Source organism: Gasterosteus aculeatus, chromosome 13 (assembly GCF_964276395.1).
Source record: "Gasterosteus aculeatus chromosome 13, fGasAcu3.hap1.1, whole genome shotgun sequence".
Classification (NCBI taxonomy): Eukaryota; Metazoa; Chordata; class Actinopteri; order Perciformes; family Gasterosteidae; genus Gasterosteus; species Gasterosteus aculeatus.
The window spans coordinates 19,422,596-19,442,479 of NC_135701.1; the positions used below are offsets into that span (position 1 = coordinate 19,422,596).

The window sequence follows — 19,884 nt, forward strand, 5'->3', positions numbered from 1 at the left end:
TACCTCTGTCCTTCTCCAGCACACCACCTTGTGAAAAAGTGTTTCTTTTCACATGTATTTCAAATATTTTGTCTATATTTTTTTCCAGGTCCAATTTCCAATTTAGAATCACTTCACACCACATTCCATTAGACAGATTTTTTGTGAAAGAGATAAATATACCGTTGATACCTTGAACATTTGTTAGTATACTGTATTACTAATTCTCATAATTAGCAGGAGGAAGAAGAAGAAGAAGAAGAAGAAGAAGAAGAAGAAGAACTAGGAAAAATGAAGAATAAAGTCCCCCGATAATGCGATTCATGTCTTTTTGTATTCCAAAATTAGAACGGGTAGTGTTTTCGGCGCTTCATGCGAATGACGTCATCATCCGGGTTAGTTGCTGCCGGTCACACAGGATCCAAGATGGCGACTCACATGTCGAAGTGTAGAACCTGGAGTCGTGTTCAAAGGTAGATTTGGTTTAAAAATAAACGCTCCTAAATCAACGCAAAACTCGAGTTGAAAACACTGGAGCAACATTAAGGATACATACGGCGAACTCACCTTTTCCACGTCCTTCCCACCACGATTAGCTTGCTCCGTTAGCTCGATGCTAAGTGTTAGCTGTCTAAAAAAGCGTGTGTCAATGTTAAATCATGAGTAAATAAGTCATCTGTGTTGTATTTTGGTCTTGGCCGGGCTTTTCTTCTGGGTTAGCCTTTGACTCGCACATCGGCTAAATGTGTGTTTTAAGTTAACCATTAAGGCCCATTTTTGGGATACGGTTTTAAAGTGTGAACACAGCGATTCTAATTAACCGAATGGAGAGAAGCTTCACCTGCTCTGCAGATTAAACCGCTTCTCTGATCTGCTGCTGTATCGTTACTTCATGTTGTATTATCTTACTCGTTACTGCATGTCACATCATAATGTCTCCATCCCATCATCATTTACTGTTTAACTATAATGTATTTATGTTACACTGCTTTTGCATCATCAGTCACATTGCTGTCGCTTTACCTTGTAATTTTTGTCTCCAAATACGCGTGTATAGTCCTTCTTTATTGTGTTATCAGCTTCCCCCATTTATGTCAACAAATCAACAAATGTTGAATAAATATGAGGAAACGGCCCTCGGTATAACAATGGAATTAAACAGAACTTAAATTGGAACACAGATTTGAATCAACAACAATTTAATGGATAACTGTAAAGAAAATGATCAGGAAGTTCAAGTTAAATTGCTAGTTTATTCCCTGTATGATTCTTCTAAGAAATGCGTTAAAGTAACTTTGCTTTGTATTTCCTCACAGGTTTGGGATTGCAGCGTACAGAAAATACAGCAGTGGGGGCCGATACCCAAATATCTCCCTCTCTGAACCGTTGCCTGGGATCCCAAAACCAGTATTCGCATCTGGAGATGGTCTGGAAAAATATGAGACCAAGATCACTACTCTAGAAAATGGCCTCAAAGTCGCATCCCAAAACAAGTTTGGTCAATTCTGCACAGTTGGAAGTGAGTTACAGCAATTAAGTGCAATTCATAGTGTCCACTTCTCTGCGGGATCCAAAGTGGATCAAATGTTTGTCTTCTTTCTTACCTCAAGTTTTAGTCAATTCTGGATCCAGACATGAAGCAAAGTACCCGAGTGGGATAGCACACTTTATAGAGAAACTCGCCTTTTCTGTAAGTAGAACACAGTAAAAAACACACAGTGGAAAAATCGAGGATGTCGACGCAAGTGAAATGATGGTGAATTTTTAAATCTTTAGTCCACAGCTCAGTACGGAAGTAAAGATGAAATTCTCCTCACGTTGGAAAAGCACGGCGGGATATGTGACTGCCAAACATCAAGGTGTGTGATCCTTCAGCACAATGTCCGCCTCAAGAGTTACAGAAGTCTGTTGGAGAGCTAATACAGCTCTTACAGGAGTGATGCATCATTCATTTTGATGTGCAGGGACACCACCATGTACGCGGTGTCTGCTGAAGTGAAGGGTCTGGACACGGTGGTCAGTCTTCTCTCTGATGCGGTTCTGCAGCCTCGCCTGCTGGGTGAGTCCACTTTTACACCTGCTTCTGCTTTCACTGGTACTTGTGCACTTTTATATTTTTACTCTCGTATTTCATTTTTTTTCCCCCAGAATCTTTACTTTATTTATTTATCTTGTGATCCTTTTCCATCCTGTTGGAGTACTTGTTAATTTGCTGTTCATATAAATAGCTTATGTTTTTATTCAATTGTTTTGCTATTTTTTGATTAAACTCTGGCATATATTTAATTTTCCAGACTAATAAAGCTCTATCTTATCTCATCTTCTTAAATAAATGGACAAATCAGCAGCAACCGTACCATCAAGTGTCTTGAGTGTTTCTCTCTGTGCAGACGACGAGATCGAAATGACCCGAATGGCTGTGCGCTTTGAGTTGGAGGATCTAAACATGAGGCCGGACCCTGAACCTTTACTCACTGAGATGATCCATGCCGTGAGTCCGCTCATTTGTTTAAACCCCCCTACAATCGCCCTGTGAGACAGCCACCTGATTTATCGCCGACCTTTAAGCATCTGTTATTGATATTAAGTTATTTCTGAGGTTAAGCAGTTATTAGAGAACTACACTTTTGGATGAATTGTTTATCTCGTATCGTGTTCCGCTCTGACAGCCCCTCGTGTTTTTCCGTGGTTTATGTTTCCAGGCGGCATATCGAGGCAACACGGTCGGACTGCCTCGCTTTTGTCCCGTGGACAACGTGGAAAAAATTGACAAGGAAATGCTTCACAACTACCTGCGTAACTACTACTGCCCCGAGCGGATGGTGCTGGCCGGCGTCGGCATCGAGCACGAGCAGCTGGTGGAATGCGCCAGGAAACACCTGCTGGCCGGCGAGCCGGTGTGGGGAACGACCGCAGCGGCCAACGTGGACCTCTCTGTCGCGCAGTACACCGGCGGCATCGTCAAGGTGCTTTCTTTTGGTGTCGGGTCACGTTTTGACCCGGCAAAGAACTAAAAGGAGGAATGCTAGTACAAGCCAAGGATAATAACCTCTTCTTTTACTCTTGTTAGATGGAGAAGGACATGTCCGATGTGAGCCTCGGCCCCACCCCGATCCCAGAGCTCACCCACATCATGATCGGCCTGGAGAGCTGCTCCTTCCTGGTGGGTCTTTACGGTCCCGGGTCGCCCCGACGAGTCTCGCGTCAGGTGGCCGACACTTAGTTGCCACCACAAGCTCCCAAATGGGTATAAAGTAAGTTTTCCCTCCGCAGGAAGACGACTTCATTCCATTCGCGGTGCTCAACATGATGATGGGTGGAGGGGGCTCCTTTTCGGCAGGAGGACCCGGGAAAGGCATGTTCACCCGCCTCTACCTGAACGTGCTCAACAGGTGAACGGCTCCCAATTCACCATCAATTCGTAACTGCGCTTCATGCAGCAACGATTGAGGCCATGACCTCATATGCACCATGTTCACTGAGGCGATACATCAAGGGAGAAGTAGTCATTTTTTGTCATAGAGCTCTTTTTGCCACCGGAGGTGTCGCCCCCTACGGGGGCAGGAGAGAACGCCTTCCTTTAGCAGGGCTGCAGAGGTTTGCGCCTGACTAAAACTAGCTGGCTAGCATGTGTTAAGGGTTGCGGAAATCCATAAAGAACGGCAATTGGCATCCGTCCCCAGGTTTTAACATCACATTGTAACAGAATGTAAATGTGTAGTGTGTTTTTACGTTTTAAAAGACTATAAACTGTGTTTGATTCACATTGTATTCACTTCATCTAACATGTTAATGTATAACTAATCTAACATCACACAAACTACAATTCTATCACTAAACATCATTACACGTACTACAAATTCTATGACTAGACATTCACTTCTACTTAAAACCCCAACACATGTGTGCTACAGCCTCAATCTGTCAATGAAGGTGTGACTCTCCTTAGCTCCTTAACTCCCCGCTGGCCCTTTAATCAAATACTAAACTAAACACCTGGATTCATGGGGCATGCTGGGTGACCAGAGCGGATGCATATTGATTTGCAAAGCTCCGGAGATCGAACACCGATCCGTTTCACTAACTGTCGCATTGGTTCTCCTCGTCGGTCGCAGGCATCATTGGATGTACAACGCCACCGCCTACCATCACAGCTACGAGGACAGTGGTCTGCTGTGTATCCATGCCAGTGCAGACCCCCGACAGGTCGGTGCAGGCTCAGCACAGCGCGGGTCCATATGTCTTACTGTAGCGTTGGTCCAAGTAGGACTTTTCGATCGATGGCCATGCTGTGAACGTTTATTTACGTGGTCTTCAGGGATGTCTTGTGTTCTCTCATCGTTACGCGCATTGGTCTCCAGGTGCGGGAAATGGTGGAGATAATAACCAGAGAGTTCATTCAGATGGCGGGCAGCGCCGGAGAGGTAATGGCCGTGTTTCATTATCGGGTCATTCCACCACTACTGAAGCCAAGAGAAAACGGAAAAAAAGGGCGGTGTAACATTCTTAAAGCATTTGTTCTTGTCCCCCCCCCTCCCCCCTCTCTCTCCCTCCCTCCCATATTCAGATGGAGCTGGAGAGGGCCAAGACTCAGCTCAAGTCCATGTTGATGATGAACCTCGAGTCGAGGCCGGTTATTTTTGAAGATGTTGGTCGCCAGGTTCTCTCCACAGGGAAGAGAAAGCTGCCGCATGAACTGTGTGATCTAATAAGTGAGTGGACAGATGTTCTTAAATAGCTTCATTAGAGGAAACGTCGCCTTCAGTCTACTTTCACCCTCCATGTACGTTTGTTCTTCTGACTCGTCGACTCGATCACTTTCCAGGCAACGTGACAGCCGGTGACATTAAGCGAGTAACCACCAAGATGCTGCGCAGTAAGCCGGCGGTAGCAGCGCTGGGCGACCTGACGGAGCTGCCGTCGTACGAGCACATCCAGGCCGCGCTGTCCAGCAAGGACGGGCGCCTGCCCCGCATGTACCGCCTCTTCCGATAGGTCGTCCCGTCCCACCACGGCTCACTCGGGGAGGGGACTAATAACAGTGTCTCGGCCTCGCCTCGGAGAGTGGGGGACTGCGAGGAAAGGTTCCATTTTACTCCACAGTGACCTTTGTCCAACTGCAGTTGGGAGTATCTGTATTTATTGATTGTGGGCAGAAAGGGTCACTTCATTATTAACAGGGAGTTTACAAAACCACAAGACCAACGGGTTATATTTACGTTTTGCAATGAATGACACTAAAGTAGCGACGTACATCTCCAGCAGCCCAGACGTGAAAATTACCTTTTTCCGGAGTGGATGGATAAAAAAAGAAGCACTTCATAGTCTTGCTTCACAAACAAAGGATGTCCATGGCAGATGGTCAACGGGTTGGTCCTCCACACTGAAATCATGGCTTCTGTCATCATGTGTGTAAAGAGATTGAAATCTGTGTTTTTTTTTGTATTCCTGTGGTTGTGTAGATGCCTTTGCAAATTAAAATATGTATGTATATTGTGTTTGGACAACATTCAGCCGACAAACGAGTGGGTTTTAAAACTTTAATTTTAGTTTTGCTAGCTTTCATTTTGCAACTTTAAATAAGGTGACTTGTAAAAAAATGATATTTAAAAGGTCTGAAAACAAGATTAACAGGCACTTTTTAGAGGCTGGGAATGCAAGTTCATTAAAACGTTAATTTAAGTACAGTGGAGATGTAAGGAAACGCGTCGAGTTACAATCTGCTGCAAAGGATCACTTAGAGGCCCAATAAGAGGGAAAAGTCGTGACAGGCGTTAACAGTGTAAATGAGCTTTTTGTAGTTGAGTTCCTGCAAAATATTAAGACATAAGCTGTCAAATCCTTTTGATCCCCTTGAAATGCAACAGTAGCGCGTAACAAGCAGTGACAACCTCCCGACTGTCGCGTCACTCAATGTCATCCCTCCTTCAGTCATATATCGTCTCCCGCCCACAACTACATTTCTATCATTCACTTTTCAAAAGTCCCCCCCCTCCCCCACGTGCCACCAAAACGCCATTACGTTCTGTACGCTTCTTTCAATACTCGACGACACCGTCACGAGCCATTTCAAAGCAAACCGACGCGACATTGTGGCTCATGATGCTTTGGGAACTCCTCCAAAAAATCATTCTAAGAGAATGACTGTAGTAACAACATTTACGGTTAAGGCGTCTTCAGCTCACACTGGAGCGCGTGGCTGAAGAGTAAGCCCCGCCCCCTCCTCCTTCAGTCTGTCATGTTTGAATAGAGGATGATCGATAGAGTGCTGCTGCGTCTGCAAGCCTTAGTGTGTGTGTGTCCTCGAGGTCCCTGCCCTCGAGTCAAACACACAGGCAGCTCCTAACGATGCCCCACAGGGGGCGCCCTCTGCTCAGTCACCACCATGGTTAAGACGACTACGGCTCGCGTTGGACTGCCTCCGGCCCGGAGAGGTCGCTTTGAGGGATTAGGAGACGGTGCACACGCTGCTGCTTCTTTGGTTCTTCATGGCCTCCCTCCTCTTCAGCTCTCTGGTGATCCTCCTCCTGATGCCCTCCAAGTACAAGACCCTGTCAAACTGTCCCGCCCCCAAGGGAATACTAGACGACGCAAACACACACGTTTAATAACACACCAGGCTTTAAACTTGTGTTGGAAAGAATTGATGGCCATCGGCACTCACTTGTCTCTGCCTGGCCTGAGTTTGACCTGAAAGACGCCGACGACGGGCCGATGGTCGGAGGTCTTGATGCTGGAGCAGCTCGCGTACTTCACGACCTTTATGTCGTCGGCCTGTCTGCTCCTGAACACGATGCGGTCCTGTGGACACGGCGAGAGAGCCGTCACGTGGTGGATTCATTTAGCGGGCTTCACGTAGCCGCTTCTCCTTACTGTGTATGACGGCGTCCTCTGTTTGGAGGTCGTGTCGTAGATGTCGCAGCCGATGTCGAACTTGTACGTGGGGAGGAAATGTATCGGAGCCTCTTGGAAACCTTTAAAGATTGAGCCTGGAGGGAAAGACCGGCACCGTTTCACAACGAGCTACTTCTATAAAGTTCTTCACTGGGATTCAGACAGGAACAGGCCCACTCACCCTCCTTCATCTCCTTGGAGAGCTGGTCGTGCTCCAGCAGAGGGCCCATTCTGCCGTCCGCCGTGCGCTTCATGATGGCCTCCACGTCGACCCGATCTTTACACAGCCGGAAGTTAAAATCGCCGAACCAGAAGACCTGGTCGAATCTCGTGGTGACGTCGGCTGCAGTGAAAAATGACATCCAGAGAACATCAGGCTAACGGCCGTTAATGCAGCAACTCACGGGCCTTGAACCAGGAACTGTACATGAATAACGGTTCGGGGGGAGGGAGGGGAGACAACGTCTTACATGCCGTGGAGCGATACGGGTTGGTGTCCGGAAGGCCTTTAGGGAGAGCCAGAGCCTCGACGATCTTGTTGTAATCTAGTACTCTCTCGTAGACTTTGGCATCTCCAGCTGGAAGCCCAATCACAAGTTAAGAGACACGCGATGCACAGCCTCGCGTTGTTGACTGACTTCCTGGGAAAACCTGCTACTCACAGGTAAAATGGGAAGTGATGAAGAGGAAGGAGGTGCCAAAAAAGGTAAGGGCGAGTCCCACGGCCCCTTTGGTCTTGATCTGGGAGATGATCCTGGTTGTGACCGTGGCGTGCTCCACCTCTGCGGGGGTCAACGGCACAAAATATGGTCAGTGAGTGTTTAAGATGGACTCAAACACAAAAGCATGCGCAGTGTGTCCTTAGGAGAATCATTTCAACACTGAAGACGAACAAAAAAAACAAGACAATGTGTTTATAATGCTGGATACTCGAAGCAGGATGCGGGTTACTTGCCTGAGCAGAACCAGATGAGATCTCTCCGGACAAATACAGTGAGGTACAAAACGCCATGTGACGCCGCGTACAGCATGACGTAGTAAGGTCCCAGAGTCTCCTGGAGACGGGTCTCCCACTCCCTCCTGCACACACAGTCACACATCAATCAGCATAATAACTCACTTTAATTCCCTGCGGATGAATAGGAAATCAAACGAAACACAGCTCACTTGTCCGGACAGCCCTCCTGGACCCCAATTATATAAAAGTCTTGTGCAAATTCAGAGTCCGGAGGAAGGAGGAGATCATCCAAGTTAGCTGGAAGCCCCTGAGAAATGATAAAAAAAAGCATGTTTTCTTAAGCCAGTGTTTGCCAAACTGTGCTCAGTGTCACGGTGTCCTGCTACCTTCTCCCCCTGCATGTTCCAAGTGGCTACGTAGATGCCCGCTCTCCTGTCGGGGAAGTGGCGGTCCAGCTCCTCGGCCCCGAGCAAGGCGCCGCTCCCCAGCACGCTGCCCTCCAGGAAGCTCCTGGAAAAATCACATCGGGGGAAAAAGGACGTTGGCCGCTCGCCGCGCAGGATCAAAAAGCACGGCGGTTGCCTCGGATGTCAGGTCAATCATGATTAAAGTAAATAAATAAATAATACTCCCTACCCAACACTGTATTAGGAATACAGACCGAGCTGACCGAGCATCTCCTATGATCTGGTGTTAATCCGCCTGCTACCTTATTTTCTCGTGATAAACATCTGGAGCAGTTTGTGTCGATGTGGCTTCAACTCTCCTAAAGCATTACGCAAATCAGCTCCAATCAGAAGGCACCATCAACACCACAGGCTCGTAGTGATTATGAGCGTAACAACGTTCTTACAAGGCGTGGTAGGTTGGGTGTCGTTTGGGTTCTCGGGTTCCCTTTCAAAGCCTTCTCTACGACACACTAACAAGTTAAGCCTTCCCGGGGAGAGCCTTCACATCAAGCCTGGAGATGACATCACCTACACGGTGGTGACACGCCACCGCTTACTGTACCTGTTCCTCACGTCCTGTGGCCTGATGGGGCTCAGCACGCTGTAGGTGGACCTCATGGAGTTGACAGAGGCGCTGTCCGACCCCATGTTCTCCAGAAGCCGGCTGTCGCTCAGGTTCCTGTGGAGCCTCTCCCCGAGTTTCTCTCTTGCCAACGCGCCGTAATCCACGCAATCCCCGTCAATCCTATTAGCCGCCTTCAGAGAGGCCGACGCGAAGCTCTTCCCCAGAGCAGGCAGCGTCCCGGCGGGTTGCACCGGAGGCAGGCGCACCTTGCCGGGCCTCGCTCGGTGGTCCGTGGGGTCGCTCTGCTGACTGCAGGGCCTGTTTTCGGGCTCGGACGCACTGCCACTCCTGTCCCTGAAGACCGGGCATCCCGTCGAAGCAGCGGAGGTGGGTCTAGCATAGGAGTCCTGGTGAGGCCTGGCGGGGCCGTCCTCGCGGAGAGGGAACCCACCCGGAGCCGCGGCCGCTCTGTCCTCTTTGAGCGAGTCCGTGGAGGAGCTGGTCTCCACCGGGTCACTCAGACTCTCCTCGCTGTTCCTCAGCCTCCTGGTGCTCACGGCCTCGTCCACGGAGACGCTTTTGCTGGACTTTGACAGCCTGGGGAGGGACGGGGGCCACGGCTGGCATGGACCGATGTCTCCCTCTGCATTTCTAGCGGTGTGTTTAAGGGCCTCATTGTGATCCTTGCAGGATTTGGGGTCTACTAAGGAGGTCTTAAGAGCCCTGCTGGGTCGGGCTGTGCTCTCCATCCTCAGTCATCCTCTCTCATGTCTGAGAGCAGCTTCGGTCAGGTGGGGAGGAGACCGCTCATCGCTAACGGAGAAGCACCTGCAGGCCAGAAAAGGATTTCATCAAATGTAATTAGCACTTCAAATGAGGTATTTCAGCCAACTTAACCATGCAGACAACGTTTGCTGACCCGTGAACATGTTTATATCCCGTCAAAAACAGTGAACACTCGTTAAACTGAAGCATTCGTTAGGAATAGCACAGGGGCCACTAAGTTGACTAACTTTTAAACTAAATCTAACTCATCGTTAAATGAATACCAGCTGCGTGAGCTAGCTAATAAATGCTAATGTTAGCAATCCGAGACAGAGAAGAGAAGGTCGCGTTGTCGAATGACTTCTTACTTTCTTATTATCGAGCCAACACGACACGTTTACATATAAACTGGCTGTACAATGCTTACTTCAGCTAACGTTTATTTTCGACAGTATTCAGAGAAGCTAGCGTTAGCTACGGTGACGCCACAGGCCAGCTCAGCTAACGTTAAACGAAACGTTTATGCGATCGTATTAATAAACCGCTAAAACCGTAGTTTCTGGCTCATGTAACTCTCATTGTGATCACGTTGAAAAATAAAGTTACCTCTGGTTAACACGTTAGTTTCACAGCATCCAGAGTGGCTAGTTTAAGAGTAGCACAATTACTTCCTTAGCAACGTGTGACAACAGATTTTGTTACTAAGTCAAGAGAGTCCCCGCAGAGAGCAGCGCGTTCGTCACAGCGCCCCCTCTGGTGAGAAGTTGAGGTTCACCCCTCCGAAATGCGCCTGGTGGATCTGTATGTTCTACTGTCATTATCATGTATGTTACTGGCATTATCATGTATGTTCTACTGGCATTATCATGTATGTGACTAGCATTATAGGTTAACGGCACCTGTATCCGAAACAAGTTTTCATGCACAACACATCGAATAGAGAATTACATTCAACACGTGATTACTGTATACACAAATATATTGCTGTGGCAATGTCCAATAAACTATTACAGTTATTGTATAAAACGAAAGTGGACTATGTGCTCAAGTCACTACTGGGACATGGTTATTTCTGATGGGACAACACTTATATTTATAGAGTATATGTCTGTCTTAAATCCTGCCTCTTGCTCAAGCTAATTTCAGATAGTCTAAATTACTAAATTATTAGTTTATTAATTGTCTCTGTACAACAAGTTTGTGCAACAAAATTATTGTATTCTTTGTAGACATAAAAGCATAAAACAGAACTATATGATATGTAAACGATGAATTGAGAATTAATTAATGTAATTACCGGGTTACTTTTTAAAGTAAATTAAATGGGTCCAAGTTTGAAGTTTTTTTAAATGACTAGGTACATACCAAGATTTTAAAAGTAATTGTACCGTTGGGTATTAAAATCTAGACTTTTTACATCTCAATACACATCTTATGCTACTTAGCTTGAGAGTTGTGGCTTCCTTATAGATCAACATATTTGGTATATAATAATATACTTAACATTCGAAAAGCCCAAAACAATAAACATTTAAATAAAACTGTTGAGCGATATGGATTCCTACAATCAAATATTTGCTAAACTATAAAAAGTTTGAATTTGAACCGAGTCTGTATATTAAAAACACATAGACGGTAGTATTTTCGTATTAGAATAATTAATTACTATTTTTTATGATCTAACTCAACCATTTTCTGTAATTGATATATGAGACACTGTTGACATTTTTTTCATTTTAGAAAGTTATTATTATTATGGAGTGTTTCACCATGAAAGTGAACTACAAAAACCTTCTACATTCACCTGAAGTATATGACTTTGCAAGTGACACATTGGCACAAAAAAGTACGTTGTTGCTGACAAAACAGCGTGAATTCGAGGTGTTGTTAACACAATTTCACCCTCCCTGTGACCGCTGAAAGGATTTCGGAGCCTGCCGGCCGCTGGGATTGTGGGCGCTCCCTCCATATTCTGTGCATTTCTATGGCGCTGCTGCTGGCTCAGGGGGTTTACACAAAAGCGCCGGTCTGTGAGCCAGGTATAAAAGCAAAAGGTTGAACCAGGTCCAGCTACAGTTCGTGCAAGAGCAGCAGACCCCCCGCTGACCAGCAACATGACGTCCTCTGGAATGAACACCATGGGCAGGGTAAGCGCTCTCTGCTGGTTTTTCATTTCCACCACTGAACAGCACAACTGCGAATTGCCTCGATGGCCATGAACAGAGCTACGATAAGAGTAAACCATGGATTTACATTAACAAAACGCAAACAGCAGGAATCAACCGAACGCTCTCTCCCTCAGATCGTCTTCTACGAGGAGAGGAACTTCCAGGGCCGCTCCTACGAGTGCATGAGCGACTGTCCCGACGTGTCTTCATACCTAAGCAGGTGCCAGTCCTGCAGAGTGGAGAGAGGCTGCTTCATGGTCTACGAGCGGAACAACTACATGGGTAACCAGTACTTCATGAGGAGGGGCGAGTACGCCGACTACATGAGCATGATGGGCATGAGCGACTCCATCAAGTCCTGCCGCATGATCCCCATGGTAAGACCTCGCGCCTGGCTAGATATCTTGTCTCTGGAAAAAAACGCAATTATTCCTGCGTACGTTGTGAGCTGAACCCGCCCCGTCTTGTGCATCACAGCACCGGGGATCCTTCAGGATGAAGATCTACGAGAGGGAGAACTTCGGGGGTCAGATGTCCGAGCTGATGGACGACTGCGACAACGTCATGGACCGTTACCGCATGTCCAACTGCATGTCCTGCCACGTGTCGGACGGCCACTGGCTGATGTACGAGCAGCCCCAGTACAGAGGCAGGATGATGTACGTGAGGCCCGGCGAGTACAGGAACTTCATGAACATGGGCAGCAGCGGCATGAGGTTCATGAGCATGAAGCGCATCTCTGACTCCTGCTACTAGACTCTCTTAGCGCTGAATAAAACTCTCATGACCTGAAGTGAACTGCTGTGTTTCCGTCATTCTGCTTCAAATAATGTGTATGTTTGTGTTCATTAAGGAGACTATTCTTCCTGGGGTCCAGGCAAAAAACATTATAGTACAAATCATAAAATGCATTACAGCATGATCAATGACTTAGAGAAGAACATTTACAGATGGAAGTAAAATAACAGACAAAAAACAAAAACAAAGAATTACGTTTTTTTTGTTTGTCCGATATACCTCAAATAATAACCTAATCTACTCTAATTTCCTTTCCGGTTATTGCTGCCTTAAGTTTCCTTTTGAAATCACATTTATTTCTTGTTAGAGTCAATAATGTGCACTCATACTTCACACAGTTTAATCAGAGCTTCTTCACAAAAAGACCTGTGGTAAGAGCAGATAAAACGTTGAACTAGTGAGCTCTACTTTATTATTTATTTATTATCTGTAACCTTTGATTGAGAGCCAGGCGGGCTGTTTCCCACCTGCTTCTATCCGATGGCTCGCTATCCATTTATATTTCTGACCTGCTTCCTGGCTAAAGTCCACTAGGGTCTGCTGTTTCTTTTCCTTCCACTTTTGGAGGCCCTTTGGATCTTCTTGCCGGCCCCGATCATCCCACTGACCCGCTTTCCCTCATCGGCCTGCATTTTATTCCCCACGCGCTGCCATCGAGTCCATCGCGTGGACTGAGATTCCAGATCTGATGCAGCATAGAGAAGGATTGCCCATGAAGAGAGAGCGTCTGAAGGCCCTGCGGAGCCTCTTTCAGTGCACGCTGCTGAGCTACTTGTTGAGACGTGCTGAGGCTCCAGTGGGCTGAAATGAGCACTCAGCTGGAGGAAGTTTAGTCTGAGTCCGAGCGGGATCCAAACCGCTGTGTCTACGTCCGCGGGAAAAAAAACGGCCGAGGAGCTGCGTCGTGTTAACACCGAGCTCCCACTTGGCTTCAGTTGTTATGAGATGTAAATATTATCTTTGGAGCGCCCGAGGCTTGTTTCTGCTCCACTGTGCGCTTCCTTCATTCTGGTTCTTATTGGGAAGACGACAGCAGAGCGTTCACACGGCTAAACGCACAACCTGAGTCATTTCTCACTCAAGTTTCTATGCATGCGTTACGATAACAATATGCAAGTGGAAGGAAGTACGGAGTAAATGTAAAGTGTGTTTTATTTCAATTGTTTGTATATATATATACTCCGCTTGTGGCAACGCCGGGATCTGTATAAATAGCAACAATATCAGAGATTTAGACGCTCATGTTCCCTGCAGGGTTTCATCACGTCAATGGTCATGACCTTCTACACTATCGGCAGGTAAACGTTTTAATTGTAAAGCGGAATTGATGCAGTTTTTCACCTGGTTTTGTCTTGTTTTATGTAAGTGGGCAAAGTTCCCCGTAACCAGTGAAATATCCGCACTAACCTAAATTATTGTCCTTGGTGACCACGTGACTTTTCCGCCATTCTGTTCTCTATTATTTCTACCTGCACAGCGAATGTCCTTCCCATCAGCCGCAGCGACTCCCAGCTATTCTTTACGTTTCCAAGCCAAGATATACTTTAATTAGGCTTTTATTAAAAAGATAAACGCACACAAAAGATATGTTATAAATCTCTAGATTAGCTTTTTGCTTCACGCCTCGGAGGAGGATTAAAGAAGCACATGCCTCCATCTCCCCTTCTCACTCTTTCTTCCTCTCTCCTCTCCTCCTCCTCCAGGGAGTGTCCAATCCAGCGAGCGAGCGGGTGGAATCGATGCCCTCCGATACCACATTCAGCCTAATGAGGATCAGAAACATCTTAATAAAGACCCATAATCCACCACTTAATCCCTCATTACAGAATCATCTGCATTCACCGGCTCCTGCTCCGCGCCGCCGCCGCCGCAGCGACGGCACATTTAGGCCCATTGTTCTGCCTCGTCTCTCGCCCGGGGCCGCGTCTCCCTCCGTCTCCTCCCCTCCCGGTGTCAGTCGTATTTGATCCGCTTTCATCAGGCTTCCAGACGAGATGAGCAGCGCGGCCTGAAAGTAGTGCTTTTGTGCGTCGCGCTTCTGCGCTATCTCCCGTCTGAAACGGGAGAATGGGACATATGCTTAATGAGGGGGAGACGGACGAGGGACCAGCGGTCCGGCTCAGGGAGATACGGGGCCCATTGTGTGAGCGAGGGCCGCGCTTTCCAGGCACAGACTACTGAGAGTGGGAAAATGAGTGAAAAAATAAAAAGTGGGACGGATGGATTAAAGTTTCATGCTGAGCCCTGGAAAGATTCTGAGAATGTGTTTTTAGTTTAGCGCAGCAGTTATACAAAAGTTGGAAGTTTACCCAAGTTTAAAGAAAAAAAGCAGGACACTCTAGCTGATGAATGAACAAGGAGCTCCTTCTCGATTGTCCAGGGATTTGTCACATCTATCTTTTTTTCGGTTTGCTCACGATCCGGTCGTGTTCTTTCGAGTCAAGTTCGAATCGTTAGTATCAAAGTGGCAAGCGATGTTCGCCTCATCCACACACGCTCCAATTTGGACTAACGAAGGAGGTTAACACAAAAGTATGTGTGGAGAAACGAGGGGAAATCTCTTTTCCTTCAGCGGGGAGACGGTCCTCTGAGGGCTCGGATAATTAGCCCCCCTGAACCGGCCCTCCCTCTCCATCAGTGTGTGTGCTGAGGTGAGCAGGAGGCGGAGGGGGATAAAACAAAACAAATACAACTCATTAAAGGTACCCGTGTGGTTACAAAGCCCCCCCCCTCCCGGTCTGCAGTATGCTGAAGCACCACATACATCATTAGCTCCGGTCAAAGGACCCATCGTTATTCTGTATGAACGCAGATCAAAGACCACAATAGTTCATCGCTTTTTAACCAGAGGCAGGATTCTCATTTTGGCAGGTCCCCCCCATCCCATCCCCCTCCAGTGGAGACCCAGAAAATCTCATAGCTCGAGCCCATCTGCAGATGAAAAAGCTGAAAAAGCTGATTTCTCCAATGAATGCACTCTTGGCATTTTGTTGTTGTGAAAAATGAGAGTTTACAGTTGATGCCGCAAAAGAGACGAAGGTTCTTTTTTGGTTCTATGAAAGAAGTTGTGTTTGTGCACTTATTTTCGCCCCGTCTCTATGAGTGGCCGCCAAATACTGACATTGACGTTAGCATCCATGCTAACTGAGATAAACATGGACCAAGACCTAAACCTGAACTCCTGAAATCCCTCATTTACCTTTGTTGATATTTATTTTGATTGCGTCATATTCCTCTTCGGCTCGAAGGCCTCGACACACCTTGACAACTCGATCTGAAACCTTTGGGTCCTTCAGGACTCGTTGGGTTATAACAGTGGTTTTAATAAGAAATAGACGTTGTGATACAGACCACAGTCTATGCTTCCTCTTTCCATGTAAGCATCCATCATTATATGTTACATGTTACCGATACACAATGTAATAAGGCTCTTTGTCTGTGTTGTTTCCGACTTTAAGAGTATAGTGAGTTACACTTAAACGTTCTTTCACTAAATCGAAAGATACTTATCACACTCTCTTGTGTTTGGTGTTTACATCCCACACTTTCCGCCCGCTCGCACCCAGACGCTGATTTAACCTGTTTTCAGAAACACGGGCAGGTGTCTGGCTTTTGTCCTCGGCGCAGCTGCCACAAGTGTAACCGCTATCAGACGGAGAGCGTGTGCCAGCAGACCCGCCGGCCCGATCACACACAACAACATCTGCAGCCAGCCAGCGCACGTCGGAGGCCTCCGGCTCTCCGGAACAAGGAAAGACTCCGCTGACGACATCAAGCACATGAAGCTACGCAGAGATCAGTACGGACAGCTGTGGGAATAAACATGTCCACTGCTCGGAGATATTGCAGATATTGATTGAGCAGAAGGGTGCTCATCTTTGTTTCTCAAAGTGCTTTTAGATAAACAATCTTGAAATAGTCCGCTCTGCTTTGACGCAACATCTGGGGGAGAAATGGCTCCTGGATTGCTCCGCCTGAGAATGTGGAGATGCTGTAGTTCTACAGATTTTAAAGCCCCTTGAGACATATTTGTGATCTGTAACGTTAGATGTATGTGAATAATTAACTTGGCTTAGAATCATAGGTGGAAGTAAAAAAAAGTGAATGAGCTCACATTACTGTAATAAATCTACTGTGTAATATTGTTATTTTTAGAGCTCTCAAATGCTGCAGGCCTCCACCGCTCTGTTCCAAGCAGCTTCTCTTGCACAGCAAAGCTAAACAGTGTTTTTTTTAACCACGGCACAGTATTCATGCATAGTTGCATCTACCTTGATTAAGCCCTGATCTAGTCTCCACCCAGCCGGTACGCTCAGTGATGCAAATCCAACCGACAACAAGATGTTGGCATCGACAAGCAGATGAGCCCGATTGATGAGGACTTCACAGAACAGGAGACTCTTGGAAGGCCGTTTAGACAAATGAGAAACTCTACAGGTGAGAACAGCAACAATCAACAATTTATTTCAGCGCTAGAATAAATGTGTTGGAGCAAAAAGGTACGATATTCCTCTCTAACAACTATAAAGTTTCATCAGATGAAAATGGAGCCTTATGCGGTGAAGGAAGCTCTCAAGCTTGGATGATTTTTTAACTCTGACCTAAATCCAACCTTCAGTTTCTGTTACGGCAAACATGCACGCTTCTCCCTGCCGCTGCTTCCTGTGCTTCACTGAACCATCTCCTCTTCTGTTTCCACTCGTCTCCCTACCGGAGGAATGTGGGCTCTGCAGCTGCATGCGGGTCTCAGTTTTTCTCGTCTTTCAGTTGGAAACGTTGTTAAAAGAAAGAAAAGAAACACCAGATACCCGAGACGTGGTGGACAGAGAGTGGACGGGGCAGCAATGGGAGGAAGCTGTTGGCTTCTGTGTCCCATGGTCCCCCAACACAAACACAACCATGCCACTCACTGACCTCTGACCTCTGACCCGAGTGTTGTTATCGGCACCCACATGAATGGCACTAGCGGCTACGAAAAACACACAAGAATTGTTTTGAGAACATGATCTTGTTCTCTGCTTGGTTATGTCATTGGTGCCCATTAGCTACTGTTGTACTCCGAGGCTGCACGCTGCACAACTCCATCAGAAAGAACGGCACACAACTGGCAGCCGTACACGCAAACGGCCTCAAACATTCAAACAACTGTATTGTTGCAAACATTCACGTGGAGGCTGAATAAAGTGGATTTTTCGGTTGAAACCGCTGCCATGCTGCATTTGATAACACAGTTCTACTAGAAGAGAAAAGACTGTGTAACCTTGATCATGTTAAAAAAAAATAGTGTAATGCTGAGGGAAACTGTTGAGTCAGCCACAATTCTCCCTCTTAAATTAAACGCAATATTCTCTTCGATTATTGATATGAAGATACTGGTTGAAGCAGCTTTAAACACCTATTTGCTGCACAGCACAATGAATCAATGTTGCCTCTGCGATGCTCAAATGAGGAAGTGCAGTAATCCAACTCTTTATGACCCGAGAGTCTGTTTCATTGGATTAACCTTTGGCCTTTGTCAAATTATCCACTTAGCAAGTTGAGAAAGTAAACACGAAGAACACCGGTAGCTGAGTTCACTCACTGCTTTAAAGACGTTTATCCACACTCAAGTCAACCAAATGTTTTCTTAATTATCTCTTAATATCACGTCTTTTTCACAAACTAATAGTTAAGCACGCGTTAAGCGTGTATTGATATTCCCTTTAAGGAAAAACAATAGCAGAAGTTGCACAGTGCCGCATTTAGATGGACACGGCCTTTAGATGTGGTCCAGCTTTTAATTTATATGTGAAAAGATCCGGCTCAGCGAATAAATCCACGACCCAGACCGCCGATTTGACCCACGCTGCACTGATGACCCACAGTGACCTCTGAACTCTGTCCTCAGCCCCAGCCTTTTTAATATGACCCCAGCAGATCAGCTCCATACGGTGGAGGCCACCCGAGAGTCACTTAATTACACGTCTCCCTGCACCCCGACAATTGGAACCCACCAAACTGTACCATGATGTTCAAAGGGGTTTACTAGCTGTGAATTACGCAGATCATGTGTAGCACAGTATATCAGGTTGCGTATCAAGAAGTTAAACGTCGTACCAGTCAAAAGCCTGTTATCCCTGTTATCTCAGCCCCCCCGCGACACACTGGCAGATTGTCAGTATCAGCGGAGGCTTTGCCGTTGGCCGAGGTGTTGACGCAGCTGCGGTCCGGGTGTAAACGTGACCGGGATGAACCCGGTGCTGCCCGCCGGCCCGCCGGCTTCAACCCAAACGCGAAGACTGGAAAGGTTTCCTCCCTCCCCAACGTGTGAAACCAAGCGGAGGAATGTGCTTTGACCTGAAATGCCTTTGTGATGAGTGACAATATTGTCTCGTTAGACCTGGGACAGTGTTCACATGACAAGGAATGTGTTTATTTTTAATCATAGTTCACTATTGCACTGCGGAGGAAGTTGCTGCAAGTGTAAATATGATTTTCTTGGACATACTCCAGCTTTCTTTAAACTTGCATAACACTAATTGTGACTGAATTATAACGTGTATCTTTTGCAGTAAAATTTGCGACAGTTTTAAAGTAAAATATTAGATCCTTTTATTTACTTTACTGAATTGTAAAATGTCATTTGGGGAACCCAACAGTAATGTGAGAAATGCACAGGGGAATAAAAACATAAAGTAAGTAAAGTAAATCAACCCAAACTGCCTGAAGTTTTGGTTATAAAAGGATGTTAATATGATGATAAGATCTTTTTTGTTAGAATAATTGTATTGTTCCCTTTTCCTTTTCCTCATGGGCATTGACTCTATGTCACTAACATAACCTACATTGATATAAACTCCTCCACCTGCTTTAGAGTAGAGTACTGTGTACTATTGGTACTCTAACTTAAGTAATGTGAGTACTTCCTCCACTACTCCCTCCACATCAGCTGCTGCAAATACTGATCCATGAGAAAATCTCTTTTTCTGGCGTCACCAGAAGGGGGCAGCGGCGCTGCTACTCCGCCTCATCCTATTCTAGTGGATCTTAAACATCTTTTTTTAAGGGGTCCTACGATTGTGCAGGGACGGCGGTATCAGAGGGACGCTCCACGGGGACAAGTGTTCTGAGACGCTGCAAATCCCTGTGTTTTGTTTCAGGGTAAAGCTCGCCTGTGTTGTTGTGTGCAGGCCGGGGGCTGGAGGGGGGCTGGAGGGGGGAGGACATCCTCTTCTGTGGAGTGTAACAGGTGCCGCAGGGACGGGTTGGCACTGAGGTACGCGGTTTACACGCCTCGGAGGAGAGTATCTGAGGGAGGACGCTTCATGA

At 46.6% G+C, this 19,884-nt stretch overlaps 3 protein-coding genes across 4 annotated transcripts; 2 read left to right on the plus strand and 1 right to left on the minus strand.

Moving 5' to 3' along the window:
• The first annotated feature begins 252 nt into the window (after positions 1–252).
• On the plus strand, positions 253–5,472 carry pmpca (peptidase, mitochondrial processing subunit alpha). Its single transcript, XM_040195754.2, has 13 exons — positions 253–452; positions 1,296–1,498; positions 1,590–1,669; positions 1,756–1,838; positions 1,944–2,038; positions 2,370–2,470; positions 2,682–2,945; positions 3,050–3,142; positions 3,253–3,371; positions 4,095–4,185; positions 4,341–4,403; positions 4,547–4,691; positions 4,805–5,472. The coding sequence occupies exons 1-13, from the start codon at positions 352–354 to the stop codon at positions 4,972–4,974; spliced, it is 1,608 nt and encodes a 535-aa protein (XP_040051688.2). The 5' UTR covers positions 253–351; the 3' UTR covers positions 4,975–5,472.
• Positions 5,473–5,508: 36 nt separating this feature from the next.
• On the minus strand, positions 5,509–9,604 carry inpp5e (inositol polyphosphate-5-phosphatase E). Its single transcript, XM_040195750.2, is given in 11 exon segments — positions 5,509–6,560; positions 6,644–6,780; positions 6,853–6,968; positions 7,055–7,216; positions 7,344–7,451; positions 7,536–7,655; positions 7,829–7,953; positions 8,041–8,138; positions 8,218–8,341; positions 8,843–9,565; positions 9,567–9,604. Coding segments are annotated over 11 exon segments (1,884 nt in total). The 3' UTR covers positions 5,509–6,427.
• On the plus strand, positions 9,046–12,571 carry LOC120830828 (gamma-crystallin M2). 2 transcript variants are annotated; one of them, XM_040195755.2, is made up of 4 exons: positions 9,046–9,723; positions 11,534–11,757; positions 11,913–12,155; positions 12,256–12,571. In XM_040195755.2, the coding sequence occupies exons 2-4, from the start codon at positions 11,725–11,727 to the stop codon at positions 12,532–12,534; spliced, it is 555 nt and encodes a 184-aa protein (XP_040051689.1). In that variant the 5' UTR covers positions 9,046–9,723; positions 11,534–11,724; the 3' UTR covers positions 12,535–12,571. The 2 variants fall into 2 exon arrangements, with proteins under 2 accessions (XP_040051689.1, XP_077943638.1); XM_078087512.1 differs by having other exon boundaries at positions 9,595–9,702.
• The last annotated feature ends 7,313 nt before the right edge of the window (positions 12,572–19,884 follow it).